Here is a 21,533-nt window from a genome sequence, read left to right as displayed (position 1 = left end):
AGAGGTTTGTGAGTCTCAGAAGTTTTGTGTCTCACGGATTCCTGAAAACCATTTCAGTTTTAATCTGCAGGAGCTTCTCTCCTCTGAGGTTTGCTTCAAATTTCTAGTTCAAACAGATATCAAATTCAAAGCAAAACTCAGAGCTGCCAAGTTTTTGTTCAAACCCTGTCATATGCTTTTGATTTAAGGCCATGAAGTTTGCTGCAGTTCTCCTTCATCTGGGTGAACTAGAAGCGTGTATCTAAATTGTAAACCAGGTGAGTCTTCCGTGATTTAAAGTTTGCTATGAAAGCTGTATGCAGCTCTAAAATAAATTAGCCTGGCCTCAGCCAGTTTGGAGATACTGAATTCGTATCAGGCTCTTGCTGTTTCTAAGCCAGATCTATCTGCTACCAGAACTGGCATGCTAAGGGTACACTTCTTCGCCTTGTGAGCCATATTTAAAGATCAGCACAGATGTCTGTAATAGCTTAATTCACTTAATTGCTGCCACAGGGAAATGCCTATAATGATGACAATATTAGCTAATAATCTATGTAATACAGACAGAAGGATAAGCTGCATATTAAGGAAGATGCTCTGTCATATAACATCACAGTTTCGAATTGTACCTGAAAAAAGTCTGTGTTTGGTCTATGGGTGGTGAATGCTTTCTGATGGATGGATGGAACCGAAGACACCCAGAACCTTTTATCCTCTGGATGCTTTAGGTGTCTGTGTTCTTGTGTCTCCCGTAATAAACAGAAACTGGGGTAACTTCTGATTTTGTGTTCCCAGCTCTACAGCCTTGCCCCAAGCTGGTCCCTGTAACATAAAACACCTATATTTTGTGAGCAAATACGACTCCCACTAAACACCAGTGTATGCCAGTCACCGTACACTGCCACTGATGCAGCTATGTCCTCAGGAGCAGCAGAACAGCGAAAAAAAATTTAATGCAATTTTCCTCTCTTTTTTTTTGAAACCACTCTCCTTCCTTCCTTCCTTCCTTTCCACTTGTTATTTCAGTCTTTTCTTTGAATCCAACTCCCATTTTTTCTGCATTGTCCTTGTACTGCAGATTAATGATTTTGCTTCTGCTTTTACAGCATCACCACCCGTTTCTGGGCACTACCTGCTGCAGGCTGCAACAAATTTACAGTTTTGGAAAGCAAGCTCTCTTTGAGAAGGGATCCCACATCTGTAAGAAATACTGAGAGAGCAAGTGAACAGACCAATTTCAAACGTGAAACACACTAAGCAGAGCACTTTGTGGTTATTTTTCTATACTAATAAGCTTGTTAGTACTGCTTTTCACTGATCCCTCCAGCCTATCTTTCTCAGGTCAGCCCATGCAAAAAACCTCAGCTTTAGATACTTTCTTTGAAGGATGAGAATCTTAAATTATCAAAAGCAATATGAGGAACTGAATTCACTTATCTTCTGAGACTCTAGCTGGTCTTTAAGATAATTCTATTTAATTCAAGCTGATGCTCAGATTTGAGCATTATGTCTGGGCAGTCATGAAACGGCATAGGCAAGTGTGGATTTTAAACTCCTCTAGCAAAAGTAAAGAGGCCTCCCTGTCATCTCCCTTAGTATCTGTACCTCGTGTTATGGACGCAGCCTCTGAAACACAAGGAACGATCCCTCAGGACAGCAGCCTCTTTCCCATCCAGCTCCTCTTCAGGGTCTGGTCATACGTGATGGCCTACCTGGTCACTGGGTCATAACAAAAATGGCAGCACCTTCTGATATCACTTTACAATTAACTGAAATACTGTGGATTTGCTATTAGACTTTCCACAGGAAAACCGGTACTTTTGGTATAAATAACAGTGATCTCTCAGAATAATTTATTTTGCAAAAATATTATTATTTTCATGGCCTAAAGTTAAAAAAAACCCAACAAATAAATCCTCCACTAAAAGAAAGGTCACATAAGCTTTGCTTTGTGATACACTGCTCAGCGTTATTACTTAACATTCAGCAATAATTAAGCAGCATCTATTGCACTGTAGCTCCTCTGGTTGCAAAGTTAACCTCACAGTAATCTCTATTAACACTACAGAAGTATCTTGTGCTAATGAATTAGATAACTGGTGTCAACACTGTAGCTCAGGATTATCATAGGACGGGGAAAACATCCAAGTTGTTAGGAGTTCATATAAGCTTCTGCTGACTACAGGCATTTCCAGTTGCTTTGGGGATCAATAGCAAGTATTGGCAGAGAGTGTCAAGTCAATGTCAGCCCTCTGGATTAACTCTGAGCTCATTATCATGAGTTATAAAGGTCAGGAAGGAGTCAGAGTTAAACCTTTTATAGTCCAAATTTATATTAGGGCAGATAAATAAAAGTAGGTTAGAGTTTTGGAGCCTTCTCTACTTTCTTTGGAAAGCTACTGTACTCATGACTTTCTTATCAATGTGACTCCTGTGGTCACAGTTCTTTATTCCAGTATTCAAGACCCATCTTGCAGTGACTTCTTTAGCAGAGTTCACTTTTTGATACAACACAAAGCAAAGTTTGGTAATGTCTAGTGGCAATATTACTTAATTAACATCGAAACTGAACTGCTTCAATCTTTACACATGGCTTGTAATGTCCATTGATGTTGCCTGATGGAAATTTGCTTCCTCCAGCCAGCCAGGGTCTGGGAGGGAATGCTATGTCCCATGAGTTCTCACGAACATCCCCTATTCTTCATCAGTGAGAAGACATGATAAAGACCAGGTATGCATTTCCTTGTAAAGTGATTGCCTTTGAGGAGCACGCTTGAGGGATGCAAATGAAACCATGGACACAGAGCCAGGCAGCCTTGGAACAGCTTTTAGACTACAAAGTGATGGCCTCCTTGGTCAAATTTTTCCTGATTTACATGCTTTAGCACTTTGTTAACACTTGTAAGAGAAAACTACAGCTTCCGTTAAAGGTTAAAGCACAGTGTTTCAGTTTTAACAGAAATAATTGACTGATTGCTTTTTAACTGTACACTTGAAAGTAGCAACTCTTTTGAGAGCATCTCTTACATTTATGTGATCTGTTACACTTGTTCACTGAATATTACCATGCTGCGTGGTGTAAAAGAAAACCTGGGGATAAACTCTCCTCTCACTCCAGTCTGCATCAGGATTAACATGGTCGATGTCAATATAATCAGTCTGTTATAAAAGCAGCATTGGCAAACACTGAATCCTGCTGAGACTATGCAAAAAGGGGTTTTTTGGCTTTTAAGTATGGAGTGGTTGAAGGATGTCTTAGCAGCTAAGATATTTCTTGATGATGATACATTTTCCTACAGTCAGCAATTACTACAGACCCACTGACGTAGGTGCAACAAGCATGAGAAAAGAGATGCTACCAGCATTAATACAGCACATTACATGAGCACAACGTTCACTGGTTGCTTGCCAGAGCAAACACAGGAAAATAAGCTTAAAGGAACAAAGCAGTATAGTACTGCACACTTGGGGCAAGATTTTCTTTAAGTTAAAATAGTTAATGGCATCTACTAGAAATGTATAGCTTTTTCTGTCTTAATCCATTGGATAAATATTACTGTAGATTAATTAGTTCAAAGAAAATCATGACAAACTTACTTGGGAGCAGGCTTGGCCAGGATTATTTTACACAGACCAATTTCTTTTAGGGCTCTGAAAAAATCCTAAAAATAATAGCCACAACACACATTCTTCCTAAGACCCTGTACGTAAGAGGTGAAACAAAGAGCCTTACCTGCCTGTGCAGCTGTAATGAGAGCAGTGTTCCCTTCGTTGTCCTGCCAGTTCACGTCAAGGTGAGGGCATTGTGCTAAGGCTATTACAATATCCACGTAACCTTGGTAACAGGCAACAATAAGACCATTCTGTAAGTAAAATATAAAGAAAGAGTTAGGTTTACCGGACTCAGAAAAGTTCACTGAGGAGCACACTAGTCTGCTTTTTTATTTATCCTTTTTTCAGACTGAAGAACTGAAAAGATATCAGCATAACTAGGTATTAGCTCCAGGCACAATGTTCAGATCCAAAACACCGCTTTTTATCTCTGCCCTTTGGCAAATAATATTTGGTATTCCTCAGAAATACCTAGGAGAGTAGGTATTATATTACGCTACTTGGAAAGTAACTGTTTATAAATGGCTTATGCTTATATGGCTATATACTCTATATCCAAATGAGAATAAATCAGATTTTATTATATAATAAAATGAACCCGGCAGGTAAGAGGAACTGGACCTGCTCTGAATATTAATTCTCTGGAAGACAACTACTTGTTCTCTGAAGGGGAAGTGGTAGGCAGGAGTTGTGTTCATGCTGCCTGTTGCTATCTTTAAATACTTCAGGTTTCCCATTAGAACTAGACCTTTTTTATAATCATAAATAAAATGAAATTGCTTTTGGAGTTCCTGTTTAATGTGCTTTATGACAGCTGGAAGCTGTAAAACTTCCAGGAGGAAGCCAAGCCAGGAGGTAAATGTTATAACTCTGCTTGGTACCCAGACAGCGTTTCACTCCACAGAGGCAAACTGACAGCTTCCCTAAAATACAGCAAAATACACTTGCCATTAATTAAATGGAACTACAGTACTTAATCCTGGCTGCTCACTTGATCACTAGGATTAAAACCATTATCTCCGGTCTTCAGGATTACTCGGGCAGCCCAGTGTTCATGTGCAGGAGGCTGATGGGTATAGAGGAGGGCAAGTGCAGATAAATCAGTGCTCCCTGCGCTCCCTCTTCACTGACAACGCACGAGTCGCTTTTCTTGAGCGCAGCATCAGCATCTGACTGTGGAAAAGATAAGGGCAGAGACACAAATCTCAGCCCCTCTGCTAACCCTGCCTGCCTAAAACGCACTCACACGGACATGCTGCAAGTTCATAACCACAAAAGACTAGCAAGAAGGAGAACCTGGTTATGAAAACTGAATGGCCCGCCCTGACTTCTCCATCATCTTTCTACGCGGCTCTTGCCTAAACATTCTTTTTATTTCTTTTCCCCATGGACACTACTGAGACAGAGACGTTCGCCAAATGACAAATGTGGCTTCTGATTTATTGTCACTATAACTACTTAGTTAATATTTCAGTGTCCTGTTTCATTGTAATTCCAGATAGTCCTTTTGGCTTAGGTGGCAAACAGCTTCACTGAGATACAGAGGCAATGCCAACTCTTTGGGATGCTCACAGTCTATGTAGGGTATTTCTCAATTACAACTTTTGATAAAATTATTACTCTGATTTCTTTTATTCTCAATTCACTCTTGTCCTCAGTATGAAGCAACACCCACCACTGCTTTATGAAGAGCATCTCCATTTCCTTGTGAAGAACCTGTAATACTTCAAACCATTCTATTGAAATTGTACAGATTATTCTGCTTAAAGTCATATATATATATTTAGATATATATATGTATGACCTGAAACAATATTCACTAAAACCTACATACTCTCCTGGTGGGATTGTTCAGGTTAATCCAAGTTTTACTACAATGTAATCATTCTTAGCTTTAAAAAAAATTGTGTCAGTGTCCACTTGGTAAGGACTTGAGCATTATTTTAGTTCTTTAATAATTCCATTTTTCACCTGATGTTCAGGATATAGGTCTTTACAAGTCCAAAAATGCTGCAGATTTAACACATCACCCCATCATTCAGTAAAATGTCAGTTACTAATGACAGCAGAAAACTAAGTATACAATAGTTTGGAGACCTAAAATTCTTGATAATAAGAAGGGGGATCCTATTGTTCACTGAAAAAAGTAGCATTTTTGAAGAGAGTGGTATTTTCAAAAAGCCTTAAGAATAACTTAAAGTAGTTATCTCTAATGGAAGAACTGTTTCACTCAGTATCTGAAAGATATTTTCACAGGACATTTTTGTATTCTAAAAATATTTACCAGATGCTTAAAAAAAAAAAAAAAGTTCATTTTTTGCTCTCTTTAAAAGAAAAACAGTAAAACAGTAAAACAAACAACAAACATAAGCTCTTTTTTGCAATAGGCTTTTGCATTACAATATTTAGGGACTTCTGTCCTATTTTTAGTGGGTGCCTCCATCAGATGGGATCTAACGCATCTAACGCACACTGGCATTCTGATTTCAGCAGACATGAGACACAAATTACTTCAAAATCAGCCAACCTCCTTCACCATTCGGAGTTTACAAACCAGAAGGATTACTTAGGTATCAATATTTTCTGAAGTTTGTTTTCCAAAGATGCTATTAAAAACTGCTTGCTTAAGGATAAGGAAAGGCAACGGAGAGCAGGAGTTTTCTGAGGGATTACATGATGCAGAAGCATGGCCCTGTCTGTATTCTGCTTGCTGAAAGTTAGTACAAGCAGATTAGCCAGGATGCACAATCAATCAATCGCAACATGAGTTATTAGTCTGGAATCTTTAACTCCATGTACCAATAAATATTATTATCCATAGCCACAATATATTACAAACTCTTTCAACAATCTCAATTAATAAATATAACTGATGCAAAACTGCCTTCAGCAAACTGCTTTTTGAACCAATTGGTAAAGCAGTAGCCTGTATCACAGCAGTCTGCAGGAAAATACAGCTGTGCGCGTAATGTTTTTTTAAAAGATAAAAGTAAAGCAGTGTAAATGAATTTTAGCGAGAATATTCTGAACCTGATTAATCTGATTATCCTCAGAAAAGAGAGGACATTTCATCTCATTAGTGTTCTACAAAGGCATCAGTTATTCTGTTCCTCATATGAAGGGTCATAGTGCTATTGTGAACTGCTCAGTGTATGTGGAAACAAAATATATATTTTTTAAAAATTGAATCTTACTATTATTTTGTCAGTAAGATCAGTTCTCAGACATATTTACTATATGTGAAAGCTTTAGAAGGAAGATTGATAATTCTTAAATGCATGTACTTTCCCTAAGACTTCAACCCTTCTCCTTCAACCGCATCCCTTTCCCTCTCTTCCCTTTCATATGTCCTAAACCACCACTTACTTTAAATCATGGTAACAACTCAAACTGTTCCCATTAATATGTAATAATAATGAATTGTTAGAAGGAATAACTGTACGTACATCACAGCATGCAAGCACAGTATCCCTGCTTTCCAAGGGCTGTTGTGTTAGCTAAGACCTGCTCTCTCCCGATCCGTGGCCAGGGCTGCTGCCCGTCTGGTTCTCCCAGCCCAGTGAAACAGAACAAGCAAAAAAAATCTGCTTTGATCCTCTGCACGGAAGAGACCTTAAACATCAAACGGCACTGATGCCTTTGGACTGTAGGAAAAGGGATTTCTTCATTACAGGAGACCAGGGCTGCTGGCTTCTCTGGGTTTTGCAACAGATCCTATTTCATTTTTCGAGTATCACATACAGACTCTGCCTGACAAACAAGAAAACATGGGTCATCCATCACATCAACTACATTAACATTTACTATAGATTTTTCCACATAAGAGGGGGAGCGGGTTGAAATTCAGCTCAGTAACAGGGTTTTTTCCAAGTAGAAGCCATAATACTGCCAGGTGTTGAGAGCTCTGTCTTTCCTCTGTGGAATATTTGGCATTTCACAGAGCTTCCCCACAGGTTTTCTATAGTATATGACATATCTTATTTTTATGTAACCAGCACAGTTTTGAAAGATCTCCCTTTGTTTTGAAATGGAAGAGCAAGTTTAACAATACTTTATTTAGAGTATATGGCAAAACAGTCAGTCTGGGATAAATTACTTATTTTCTGTATATTCTAAATAAAGTATAACTAATTTTCTTAATTTCATCCCAGTGTACTTAAATGGACATTTCAGGCATGGAACTACCTGAAGTTAATGAGATGTAGGAACATCTTCCTCAAGCCGTGTCTACAAATTATCAGAGTTTCACAGTGCTCTTCTGTAATCAGACTAAAAGTATTGTATTAAAATTCCCTACAAAAGCATAAACTTGAAATTTGTGTGTTTGAAATAGAGTAAAATAGTCTTGGGAAACTCTTTATTCATTCTAAACTGATATTTCTTCATGTGCCTTTGATTTCATGTAAACCTGGAATAATGCTGCCACTATAAAAATAAACTTTTTGCTCAGTTCTGTTGGCTAATGACATAACAATGCGTCTGATTAAGTGAGGTCATGGAAATCTCAGGAGACAATTTTATAAATCAGATGTTATGACCAAATTACAGATGTAAGGCTATTTGTACACCAGATCGTTACAGATAATAGAGATCACAAGAAATACTAGAGGATCAATAACTAACTCAAGCTGAACAGCAGAGCAAATCACATACAGAATGCAATTATTTTAGCTTTTAAAAAGATCTCTTCAGGCAACTTGTTTTCCACCAAGATGTTGAGAATGAAAACAGCTTATTATAGCTTTTCGCCTATTATCCCAGACAAAAATGGGGCTGGCAAAAGACTAAATTGACATTACCCATTGCTTTTCTTAAGCATTGTGATAAACAACTGTCCAGTTTGCTTTGCACGCATCTCTAAGTATTAATGACAATTCTGCAAGATTGGTTTAACAGCAATGATTAAAACTGCACGCAATTGAATTAAATGAGATAACGATTCATTGTAATCCATAATCACATGCAGGGACAGCTATGAAAATTATGTCTAAGTTAAAAGCATATTACACAAACAATATCATGAGTAATAGAAATGGAAGACCAATAAAACATAAAGGAATACAAAGCTGTGTTCAAACTTGTTGATTTACTAAAATAATAATTCATACATTTAATATTTTGTGTTATATGTAACTCACTATTAGAACTATATATAACTATCACTCACTATAATATAATTCACATACAAACCAAAAAAAAACCACCACCAACATGTCAAGTATTTCAAAATAAATCTCCCCAAATTATTTGAGGGAAATTCTGATCTCCACTAAAAACTCTGCAACTCTGTGAAACTTGGGTTAACAGGGATTCTAAATATACACTGTACTACAAAAGAGCAACATTTAGTGCTGAGCATCACTGTCTGCTATATACTAGTTTGTGTATAATGCACAAAACCTTCCAGTCTGCATAAAGCAATCTGAGAAACTTTCATAAATGGCTTGAGCTTATATTATAATTGGTTTAGCTGATTAGATCAACGGCAACTGAGATGAGGTAATTATTCAGGTCATCAGTCCCATGAAAAGTGGTGTTTATGTGCTACAGAAATCCATCAAGCACATAAGCTTTAATGTTATCTGCACAAAATAATTTAGGCTGACCTTTTAGAGAAAGGGCTGCAACAGCTTAGTCACATACAAATTTATATTGGGAAAGCGACAAAAAAAGAGCTGGGAATTTAGATTAATTTTGTCTGACTATTGCTTGGACAAAACCCTGCATGCCTGGGAAGGGGGCAAGGGGGAGATGCTGATTTTGCCGGGGGAAGCGATCAGACAAGGACAAGAGAGTATTCGAGCAGGGATGAAGCAGCGGCGTGCAAAAACCTCTTTGCCTCCTCTGCAGAGGAGCACAGTAGCCTGAAGCACCATCCTGTACCGAAAAGCAAGCTTAAATGGCACTGCCCCTTCCAGGGCCTCGATACTGAAGGCACAAAATTGCCGCCTTCGCTTCACAGCGTTATGAGCGCTCACAGATTCGTTTCACAGCGGGAATTGCACTCTGCTAGCTAAAAACACGGGCCAGTCCGTGGGCACGCAGGTGACAACCCCCCGTCTTCTCCCCCCCGTATTCTGTGGGATGTGTTCGACTTCTCTTATTTCGGAAACGCCTCTTGTACCAGTGAGGCCACATGTCTTTTAAGTAAAGGTATAGCTTAGTATATGTATCATCTCTGCAGAAGTCCTTACTTAATCTATTCTAATCCAAATCTCGGTGATCACCTCTAAAGATAGTCCCAGGGAAGTTCATTTTATTCTGCCTGCAAAAGCTTGCGTTACACAACAAAGAAAACCAGGGCCACTTGTGTAATAAATCAGCCAACAAGAAAAGTTAATAACATTAGTGTGACTTTCCTTATTTACTAACAAGTACGTTGTCTGAATGGGTTTCAGCGTCACTAGTGATGTAAGCAGCTGGCAGAAACCTCGGGAAGCTACTGCCAGGGGCTAAAAGGGACACACAAGGCAAATAAACACGCGCCATGTAACCAGAGACATTCCAGTGGGTGGGATATATAGGAAACAGATTTTTTTTATCATATGGCAATACTGAGAGATGGGCTCCCTCAACCAAAGCTGGGGGTAGAGGACGACTGAAGAGCTCAGGAGCCCTTCATCATGCCTCGTTCTCCCAGGGATGCTCCAGGGGCCACAGAAGGCAGCTCCTCTCTCACCCACAGCAGCTCCTCTCTCACCCACAGCATCTCCCGCACGTGCCTCCCCCCAAATCACACCATGTCCAAAGGGCTGGAGGGCTGCTGAAGTACAAAAGACCTTTTTTTGACTGTATAGCCTGACCCACAGCCAAGGCTCGCTGGCACCTCCTCTCGCAACCACCCACCAGAGAAAAAGGCCACTCCGTTCCTTGCTGTATCGCGTCCTCGCGGCCGCCCTTTTCGCTGCAGGAGGCGGCCAGAAGCGGAGGGCACTCGGGATTAATTACATCTAGCAGTGGAAACAGCCCTGCAAAAAAACACGAGCGGAGGGACACTGTGTCGACTGAGTTGCAGGAGGCCTGGGCTGCGCTGCCAGCTGTTTTGCTATGAGTTAAGATGAGGCTAGGTGATACTTCTAAAAACAGCAGCAACTGGACTTGTCACATGAAAAATCTTTTATTGTTCTTTCCTCTCTGAACCTCAGCTTGAAACAAAGAACTGAAGACCTGAACGTGTGAACAAGAGCTAGTAGCAGCTACAACTAACAGGCATATTTTAATGTTGAGGCGCTTGAGTTAGGAAATTTAATGCGATTCCATGGAAATATAGGTATATATTTTTAAAAACATGTGCTCAGGATGTTAGCAGGTATACACATTCATGCTCAAGATCAATTTTGTTAAAATAATGTATCATTTTGCAGTGACAGCTGGTAAGACTATTAGGAATGCACTCATCTGAAGTTTCATCAGGTAGAAGTGCCTTTGTCAGTGACAGCAGACTGTTGTGCAACAAAGCAATATACAGGATGAAGAAGTTTATAGGGAAAGAGAGGAAACTGGGATTGTTTCCCTACAACTGAAAACAGAAGTGACATTTGATGTAGTCCAATCAGTCCAAAATTAAGCTTTGCAATGTATGTGAGATCTCTGGTCACAACACAAGTGAATGAGGTATAACTTTAGAACAGGAATATGTAAGGAAACTTTAAGGGAATATTGTTTAATAAAAATAACACATAAAATGAACTGGTGGGTCACCTAGTTGAGCTTATCATCATTATCCATACGTTAAATGGAAGTTATCTCAGGATTCGGTAACATGGCAAATCAGCCCAGGATTCCATTTTCAGGGAAAGGTTTTGTGTTCTGTTTATGGGATGCCTGGCTGTAAAGGACAGAAAATACTGTGGGAAGGTGGTAGGGGAAATAACACAATTTTTATCAGGTTAAGTTTCACATTTTCAGTTTATTAGACTGTCATGTTAGGTACAACTATTAAATAGTGATGATCCCTGACAAATAATGCAGCCTTACTAATCCTAGCTTTCCTGTTTGTATAGCACATACTAATCAGTGTTAATACTGTCAAATGTTAGTGCTAAGTTTTGATAGCGTTGACAGTAATAACACATGATACATGGCAGCCAAGTTTATAGATCCCTCTTTGCTATGCCTGTTTTTTGATATCTGTGCTAGATGCAGGTCACTCTGGCTTAAAAGTAAGGGAAGAGATATTTATGAGAAAGAAGTGAGAGGTCTGACTTCAGAAAACAAGGTAAATGATGTACTGAACTTTAATGGGGGGAGCCTGATGTAAACCCTGAAGGCATTTCTACCACAAATCCCATGTCTGCACTTAAGAGGGCTGGAGGAGGCAACATGACAGACTCCCACCAACATCAGGATCCTGCCCCAGCAAACGGTGAGCTCATTTCAATTTCATTTCTTTGTCTTTCACTGGCTTGCTATGCAATGTTCAGCAAGGCTTCCAAGGGTTGTAAACCATCCTGTGAACAAGGATAAGGTATTTCCGGAGCCTTAAGTGAACAGCATATTATTACGCTTTGCTTGGAACAGGCGTTTCCAGCTAGCAATAGACTTAAAACAGCGAAGCGCTGACTGCTTCCTCCTGTGAGTACATGAGGCTGGGAGCTCCTGCTGCTCCAGCCAGTTGCTGTACAAAGCTGCAGTGGGTTTGAGAACCACTGAAAGAAAGAGTTTGTAACAAGGCTCAAACTGTACCTTTTGTGGAAATAATTATATGGAAAACATTTTGGAGAATCCCTCAATTCCCCGATCACTTCAAAATCCGATGTTACAGTAATAGCCTTCCTATCAATTATATCATTGAAGTATTTTGGGTTGTTTTTTTTTTTCAGAAGGGAAAACCCCCAAGAGCTAAACAAAATGATAGTCAAAGGTGCATCATATAACAGCATAACCCAAACCTGATGTGACTTGGATCCAGCGCACTCTCACCACTCAAGACCTTTTGGAACATTTGGAAACCAGTTTAGAGCTGAACTCCAAGTCCTGGGCTTGAGAGACACTACCGTTAACTTCTCTCCTGGTCTCTAAATACATACATATATTCACAGACATTTAAGATAAAAGGGAGAGTTTGCAGCATTTTAAAAATGTATTTTGTAGTGCATTCAGAAGCCATGTGAAATGCATTTTGCGCACTGACATAACTCTATCAAAAAGTACTCCCTTTGGCTTTAAGGCATATGATTCAACACTTCTCTATGTGCTTAATAGATACATTTTCCTTTCTGTTATGTTCTGTCAGACACAGACGGACCGTAGCTTAGATCTGTTGCAAGAGGCCAGAGAGAGCGTTTGAATGCATAGTTTTTTTCAGGAGACCTCTCCAAAAATAATGACTTACAAAATCTTTGTAAGCAATAAATTTCAATTTGACACTGGCTAAAAGATAAATGTACAACCTTCTACTCCGTCATAATCTATCATTGTATCTAATCTGCCTCTTCTATAAAAAGCATTGTAAAGGCCCTGGTGCATTTTCACTGTGGAGGTCTCCGAAGAGACACGGCCAGTGCTGAGCTTGCAAGCACCTCTTGTGGCAATCAGCTCTTGCAGTGACAGCAGGAAAGACCTTCCCAAGAAGTTTCAGTTCCTTTCCTCCAACTTCTGTACATTCATTTTGCTTGTGTTTCTCTGAGCATCTCGACTGGGGAATCGTACCAGACCCAAACCTTGTAAAGAGCAAGCCCAGGAAGAGGTCTGTCCATCAGTGGCTCATCTGCCACTGAAAAAAAAAAAAAAAGGACTCTTTCCTCAAAAGGAAATCAACTGGATGAATAAAAAAACCCATCAGGGTGAAAGCTCTTCCTTGCAGAGGCCCTATGGTCACCAAGAAGAGCAACCGCTTACCCTTCTTGGGACACCAGAGATGGGGGACTACCTGCACGCTACACACAGCGCTGCATAATACCACACACAAAAGTACCAGCCTATTTCCTCCCCCTTTGAGCTACAGAAGCTGTAAGAGCAATAAAGCCTGGTCTCCATTTAGTCTGCCATTTGACAGTAAGTTTCGTAACAACATCAGTGGATAAGTAACACCCTCATTGTCCCCTCTTCCCAACCACCGCTGTGCTCTGCCTTTTGAACCTCATTGCTTCCTTTTCTATAGCACTTTTAATAATTACCCTCCCTATTGATCTTGGATCCTCTATTAATAAGCCTTATTGACCCTGGAAGTGACCTGAATGGTCCAGGAAACAGCGGTAAACTTTCTCCCTCAGTGAAAACAAGCGGGGAAAAGACCAGCTGCCCTTGCACAGCAGAAGGGCAAATGATTCTCAGATGACAGAGATGGATTAGTACTTAGCCTATAGGATTCACCTCACATACTTCAGTCTGGATGTGTTATCACATAGCAACACTCAGCACCCTCTTTTCAATCAAAAGGATAACATGGTAACAACAGTCAGTAGTTGTTGTTCATGAAAATGCAAGGTAAATACTAATGTTCAGGAAGAAATGTATGTTGAAATATTATTGGTAGACATGAAAGAGGTTGTCCAGCCGGACCAGGTGTTAATATGTCACTTCTGTCAAGCCAAGATCCCACCGATGGGATCTCATTAGCTTGCCTCTTCAGATTATCATCAACTAGTGCAAGTGAAAATGGTTCTTTGGACGTCAAAGTATCCAGGTTCTTGAAAGCCCTTATCATTATGTTTTCCACAAAGAAAGAGCTTCCTTTATCTAGGATATACATCTGGTTTTACCTAGACTGGTTTTCACCTCAGTTATGCCCCTTCCTGTTTTTTCCCCAGCTCTAACAAGGCAAAAGACTTCTTTGTGCATAAATATGAAACAGGTCTCCTGCCTTTCCTTAGAAAACAAACTTTTTGAGCAATAGGTGCATCTGTGGTGAATCGATGGGAGGTGTCTGTTTTTCACTCAGAGACCTAGAGTGGATTTTGCTATGTAGGGATTAGTGTCAACTCTTGTGATCCTAAAGGGTTGCAATCCTGTAATACCCCAGCTCCATGCAATGCAGCTACTGTGGAATATCACAGAAGACCATGCTGGAGGCCAAAAACTGGATTTTTTTATTACACCTTGGATTCAGGCTTGTGAAACTTGGAGGAAAGTGCCACAGTTCATGACTTTGTAAGAAGTCTTTCACTCCTACCTATGCGCTGCTTATTACTGGTGCTCCACTGATTGCACTGAAAAGTGGGTCTCCACAAAGAAAGAGAGAAGAGGCACTAATAACTGTATTTTTTTAAACACAGCCTTGATAAATGCACAGCCCCTGAACACTGGAGATTTTCAGTTCTGGGTAAAAACACTACCTTCAAACAAAGTATGCAATTTTCAAGTAATGCATATTGAGCTAGCATTGCTAATACTAAAGAGTATAAATTTTATGCCCAAGTTTTTAATCTTTTATAACTGTTAAAAACACAGATGACTATGATCACATTTTAAATTACAGCAGAACATGCGGATTATGTTTTAGTAGGACTTTTCCAGTTTTTATGTAAATATACTTTGGTCAAGGGCAAAGAGGGCTGCGCTCCTGTGACCTACACTGATGACTCTGTAATGCTCATGGCTGGTTAGAGAGCAAGAACTAACTCCCACTATAAAACCCATCAAACTATGGTTCTGTCTATTTTAGGAATAAAGTAACTGATAGGCTGCCTACAGCCACTGGACAGAAAATCCAGCATGCCTCTGACTTCCCATTAAAGAATGGTTCCTTCCCGAAGGTTTAGCATCACCCTGTGAAAAGTGCATGTGTTTTAACAAAAGGCAGAATTATATTTCTGAAAGATCAAAGACTAGCACTCGGCTAAATCAAGAACACTGCTGCTGCTGGCTTGCAAGTCCTATTGAGTAGCCTCACATTAATTTAGTGCTGTATTTAGGGAATGGGCTCGTCCACAACAATGTTAATCTGCAAGAGGCTCAGCCTGGTTTTTTGTTTGAGAAAACACACACTGTGACATGGAATCAATCTGTTCGGAGGGACCTTTTTTCCTCTGGTAGCTCACTGTTTTTTGTAGATTGAACTTTTTAAAAATCCCAAAGACTGTGGCTCTAAAGCAGCTTTTTTTTAGAGTGTGCATTCCCATTTTAAATTTCTCTCTTTTGTTATCTCTACTGGCTAAATACAGACTCATCATCCACTGCAGCTGTAACAGGTATCAGTGTATGAGCAGGCAGTTCGGCAAAGGTGAAAATCATACTTAGAATGTCCAAGTGAGAGATAGTAGCATCACCATCTTATCTGTCTCAAGTCAACTACAGTACTGCAACTTAAGTTTAATAAGCAAATGCAGCACATGCTCGTACTGTATGTCATTACCTGGTGGCAAGAGCTGAGTGAGGCTCTACCTGCCATTGGTGCAGTCTTTCCTCTTCTACGGACCCTGTGACCACCCTGTTTATCTGAGCTGAGTGTCTAGCTCCATACAATAAAGGCAGGAAGGCACCTTCTGCGTCTGTCTTTGGATCTAAGAATCTCATCGTCTAATGAATACACCCCATTCATCTAAATAATAAAGAAATATAAGGAGGGATTGAACATTAATATACTGTTAATATGAAGTAAAGAAGATAGAACTAAATATCTGGAAAAAAGAGGGAGGAGCAATTTCACATTTATATTCAAATGTCTTGAATTACTAGAGATGACCAGCTGTTGTAAAGAACTGCTAACTCATTAATACAATATATCCACTTTATAGAACTGTTTCAGTCAAACAATCCAGAAAGTGTTCTTCTCTGAGCCCTTTATTTCACCGAGAACTTTCCACTTGCTACAAAAGCCCACCAGACTGTGCCCAACTCTACCAAATGAGAGCCAAAAACCCCTCTTATGTCTCAGGAAAGACATACAGGTCAGATGAAATTGCATTGGTACACAAAGGCAATGACTCATACAGGAGCAGTAAAATGAAGGAGATGTATACCTTAATGATTTCAAAGACTCTTTCAGGTTATGATCTTTTCTATTTTGGAGTCAGGGGTTCCCCCCCCCTTAAAAAAAGTTCATGTGCAAGAATAGCTTTTACACCTAGATTGGAAAATTACTGATTTAATAGCATTTTACTTTCCATATATCTTCATTCATTCGTATCAAATTATTTGTGGCATGAGAAACCTCAATCAGTACGTGTCTTCCTGCATCAGATATTGCTGGCCTAAATACTTGCTTAAAGACAAAAACTCCAGGAAGCTTAGGGAGATTTAAAGTCTTTTCAGAGAATATATAATCAATTTTCTAAGTAATTTCTGGTTTCCCCATCACTTCTACTAAAATTTTCATCACTCTTTCAAAATGCCTTGATCTGGAGACAGGCTGTGAAGCTAGCTGACAGTTTCCACTGGCTTTTATTTTTAATTCAATAGGAATTAAGGTGACTAAGGTCTGTGCAGAAAAGCTGCAGTCTAGTAAAAACAACACGAAGCTTTGTTAAGATCTTCCTTCACTCGCACCGATGAGAAAGGCAAAATTTTACAGAAGTGAAATTAAATCCAAAAAACATGAACAAGTATGATCACCTGCCACTTAACAGTTCATCAGGCAAAGCATCTTTCTCATGATCTCAGAAGATACTGGGTTTTTCTTCTTCTTTTCTTTTCCGTGAGGAGTGGAAGCTAACATATTTAGAAGGTTTACAATTACTGACCAACTGTTGCAGTTCCTTATCCCAGATTTTCTAAGAACTCTCTATTAGCTAAAAAGATCACAGAGCAGCAGTGGAAGAATGGTAAAACTTACGTTTTTCTCCCTCAGTTTTCAGGCATCTGGAAGCAGTAACAGGTTTTCCCCCAAAACAGATCATTTTCAAATGTTTTGCTACATGTTTGGAGTTGTTTTTCTATTTCTCTGCCACAAAATGAGAGAATGCTACTTGACGATACGGAATATTTTTAAGAGCAGAAGGTCTGGTCTTTGGATTTCTACCTGAAAATTATGGGCAGGATGTTTCCTATTACCTTCAAAGTCCAACTCCTTCAATCCACCTCTGGAAAGAAACAAACAATAGCAAATATCCAAAATAAAGGCTTGTTGCAATTAACTGATGATACTAACTAACATTAGTATCAAAATACTACAGCCAAAAATCACCTTCTTCTCTTTAATGTTTATAAATCTCATATTGGATATTTGCACAGTAGAACTGTTGTAAATAACATGATTATACTAATAGATATCGCTTTGTAGCAATGATCTTAAAAGTTCAGCCAATACAGGTAGACTGCAAAATCATGTATTTTGGAATATTATTGATTGCAGTAGCGCCAATAATGAGGTAGATTCTTTCCAGATACACTACCTGAAGACCTTAAAATCTGAAAGGAAACAACAGGAGACAGCTGTGGGAACAAGAGAAGTGAGTCTGTGAAAGTAATGATGACAACATTTGAATGTTTTTGTTAGTTCTTGTATCAAATGAAAAATCCTCACTTGCCCTTTCCCCTGTGACTGATAAGCTGCCAAATTGTATAGGCTTTGCTCTAATTCTTATTTCCTTTAAGACACACACTAACAATTTAGTGATAAATCAGAACTGATGCAATCACTGTACTATTTATTACACGAGGAAGTGGAAAATATGTTATTTTTAGACAAGTCTGAACTGGGTACCTAAGCGCTATTTTAAAAACCTCCTCCCCAGAGGAATGTGATTTGTGGATGGCAGGGAGTAAACAGAGAAGGGCCAATATACACATTAAACTCACCAACTGCAATTACAATTACAATTTTGCATTACAGAAACACTAGTACTGATTACTGTGGGTTTTTTTTCTCAAAACAATGAATCTACTCTTCTCGTTTTTAAATTCTCAAACCATGAATTTTATTCCATGGATATATTTGACCTAAATTTTCAAGCTCTGCAGGTTGGCAGATGAATGACGGTAGACTGGCTTACAAAGGATATTAATTACAGAACTGTGATCTGTGCTTCTCTGTACACCCAACTTGCCCAAGTAATAATGGCAGCATGGAGAGCTACAGGCGCACGAAGCCAGCAGCCCTCATTTCACCCTGCTGGGGAGACGCACTTCAGCCAAACGCGCACAAAAGCTAGCCGAAGCGAACTTTTCAGGTGATAACCCCCGTGAACGCGGCCCCCGCGAGCAGGCGCGGCCCCCGACCCTCCGCCCCGGCAGACGCGGTGCCCGGGACCCGAGCGGGACGCGGCGAGGCAAGCGGGCGCCCGCGGGTCGGGGGCTCTGTGCCCCGGGTCCCGCGCCGACGCAGCCCACCGTGAGGTCGCTCCTCCGACGCCAAAGGAGACCCCAAAGAAAGACAGACCATAGTATTTTTTGCTGACACCTGGTAGCTAGGGGATTTCACTGCTTTAACGACAGCAGGAAGGAGGGTGCTAGACCTGAGATACGAGAAGCACTGGGGAACAGCATCACCTTACTAGAAACTTTCAGGTGGTTTTTTTTTTTCTTCTTACTTGAACTCAGATCTTCAGAGGATGATCAGTTCGCTGTACGTTTGTCATCTGTGAAATGCACAGTAACAATCCCATAGATGTACACCAAAATACCTCAGCTCTACCCACACCCATCTGTGAATGGAGCCTCTGCCCATAAATCAACTGCGCCGACTGTAATAAGCATAAAGTAGGTCGAGCTAAAAATGCCCACAGAAAGAAAAAACGGCAATAGTAAGTGAAAGACATCTCACAACCTTGCACCTTAGAGGAAAATAATTTGGGTGATAAATTTTCAGAGAAAGACTGACATTTATTCACCATGTCTCTTTCGTTTTTTCTTTCTTTTTGTTCTGGGATGCTGATACCGCTTACTGCTTCTAAAATGTCTTGTCTGAGTATTAAATATTTCAATGTTTGATTCATGTTGTATCACTAACAGGGTGATTGGGAGGTAACGGATGGTGGGAAAGGACTGCAATATCTGATTATATTTTTAACATTTAAAAGCAACTTTTTCAAAGTCTTCAGGCAACTGTGTTTATTGCAACAGGTGGAATTTGGTGAGGCAGCTCTCGCCTGTCACATTTAGTTATCTTGCTTTTGCAGGGAGTTTTCCACATGTATGCAATGGATCCAATACACTTCATGGGAACTTGTATGGAGGTAAGCACTGTAAATGTACCGAGACACCTGACTTCAATAAACTGCATACATGCTATTTTAATTCAGGTAAGGTGCCAACAAGATTATCATGTACCTATACTCAGTTCGGGTTCCACAGGCAGTTCTGTTCATGGGTATCTTCACTCATGGGCATCCCTGTTGCATCCTCACTGGAGGAAGAACTTTCCAGGTTGGGAAACACCCGCGGACCGTACAGCAGCAGAGCAGAAAAAACAAAACAAAGCACAACCAACGACAGCCTCCTTTCAATAGCTGGCAAGGAAGATTCAGTCCCATCTTGCATAATCGACAGCAGGACCCCCGGCTGGTGCTGGCGGGGGGTTAATGTGGGACCCCAGAGCCGCCCGAGCCTTTCTGCACAGCCACCACTTGCAGCCTGCGGGATGGTCTCTGCCCGGGGCATTGCCCGGGTTTTCTGCCCCTGCGGTGTGAGATAGACGCTTTTGCTCCATTCCCAGGGTCCTTGAAATTAAGCGCTTTCTCCCCGTCACCCATGAAACAGCAAGCAGTTTCACCGCCTCCTCACCATCAAACCACCGACCGAGCTGCCCTCCGGGAATGGCTGTGGGTTTCGTTCCAGACTGGAATTTCGGTGCAGGGGGTTCTGCTGAAGCCGTGCCGCAGAGCATCATCTCTGATATGGGTATGCTGCTCAGCCTCCCACCCGGGCACAATTTGCCTCACACAGTGGTGACGAACCGCCTGCAGCATGGCAAGGAAAAAAAATCTTGCTTCCCAGCCAAAGGTTTCCTCTGGCTGCCGTCGCTCCGTACATCTTGGCATTTACTACGCAGCACTGCTTGTCTCAGTGCAACCAGAAAACTCTTCTATTGTGCTCGCACTTTCTAGGAGCTAGGAGGGGCTTTGTAAGTCTCAACACTACGGTTTCATTAATATCTGTGGTATTTCATATTCCTAAACCAACCAATACTTATTATTCTATACTCTGTCTAAGAAGCTATTGCTGTTTCATGCTCTTTATAGAAAGTCTTTCTTTGTAGAGAGAAAAATATTTTAAATGAACTCCTTTATGGACTTGAGCTTTGACTGCCTTCTCTTGAAACCTTTCAAACCCATGCAATACTTCAAGATACGCAGAAGTACCCTACCGCCTTCCAAAGACAGCCTTCCCTTTCCTCTCACCCACACCTAAAGACACTTTTATGAACACATGGCTAGCCTTCCCCTATATCCCAATCAAATGGTAAACAGGTCTGCTGAGCCTTTTTTCCTATGAGCTACAAACAGCAAGATACCTAGGTTTTCTAAAAAAAAAAAAAAAAAGCCAAATGCCCCTGAAAGGCTGCTTTTATGAATGTGTTCAATATGTTCAGTTATCTGCCACTTTTCCACTTCAGAAAACTAATAACAATGGCTTACGTGAGAGACAAAACTTCCCCATGAGCCCAATTCTGAGCTGTGGCTGGCAGCATCTCTCGTCGTCAACGGCCAGTCTGTCTACACACAGGCTGTCCCAAAGATTGGGCCTCAGGTACTAAGAGGCAAAGAGGCAAAAGACTAAAAAAAAACCAACCAAACCCCACATATGTGAGAGGATATTGCGGGATCAGGCTTAAAATGTTATACATCTGAAATGTGTGAAGCAACAAAAGCCTGACCGTGAGTCATTCCCGTTTTGCATCAGCTTGCTTTCAAATTGCTCCCTGTGGAATTTAACAGACATAATAGAAAATAATAGAATTGAAAAACGGGAACTATTTCCACATTGTGGGTTTTTCCCACAGTGGATACAATTTGAATTGCTAATTCGCTGCCAGATGTGCCACTACAGACTCTGTGACAACCATCCTCTTCCTTCAATACTTAATTATTTCTTATTGTGACACACTGGGTATGCTACAG

At 40.4% G+C, this 21,533-nt stretch overlaps 1 protein-coding gene across 1 annotated transcript in view; it reads right to left on the bottom strand.

Annotated features, from left to right (window-relative positions):
• Positions 1-21,533, bottom strand: part of ANKRD33B (ankyrin repeat domain 33B) — a 42,679-nt gene that overhangs the window by 11,586 nt on the left and 9,560 nt on the right. The window contains exon 2 of the mRNA XM_030042143.1: positions 3,716-3,845. Within this exon, the coding sequence (XP_029898003.1) occupies positions 3,716-3,845 (130 nt within the window). The remainder of the gene's footprint in view (positions 1-3,715; positions 3,846-21,533) is intronic.

This window comes from Aquila chrysaetos, chromosome 18 (assembly GCF_900496995.4).
Source record: "Aquila chrysaetos chrysaetos chromosome 18, bAquChr1.4, whole genome shotgun sequence".
Taxonomy (NCBI): Eukaryota; Metazoa; Chordata; class Aves; order Accipitriformes; family Accipitridae; genus Aquila; species Aquila chrysaetos.
This window is presented reverse-complemented; position numbering and strand designations above follow the sequence as displayed.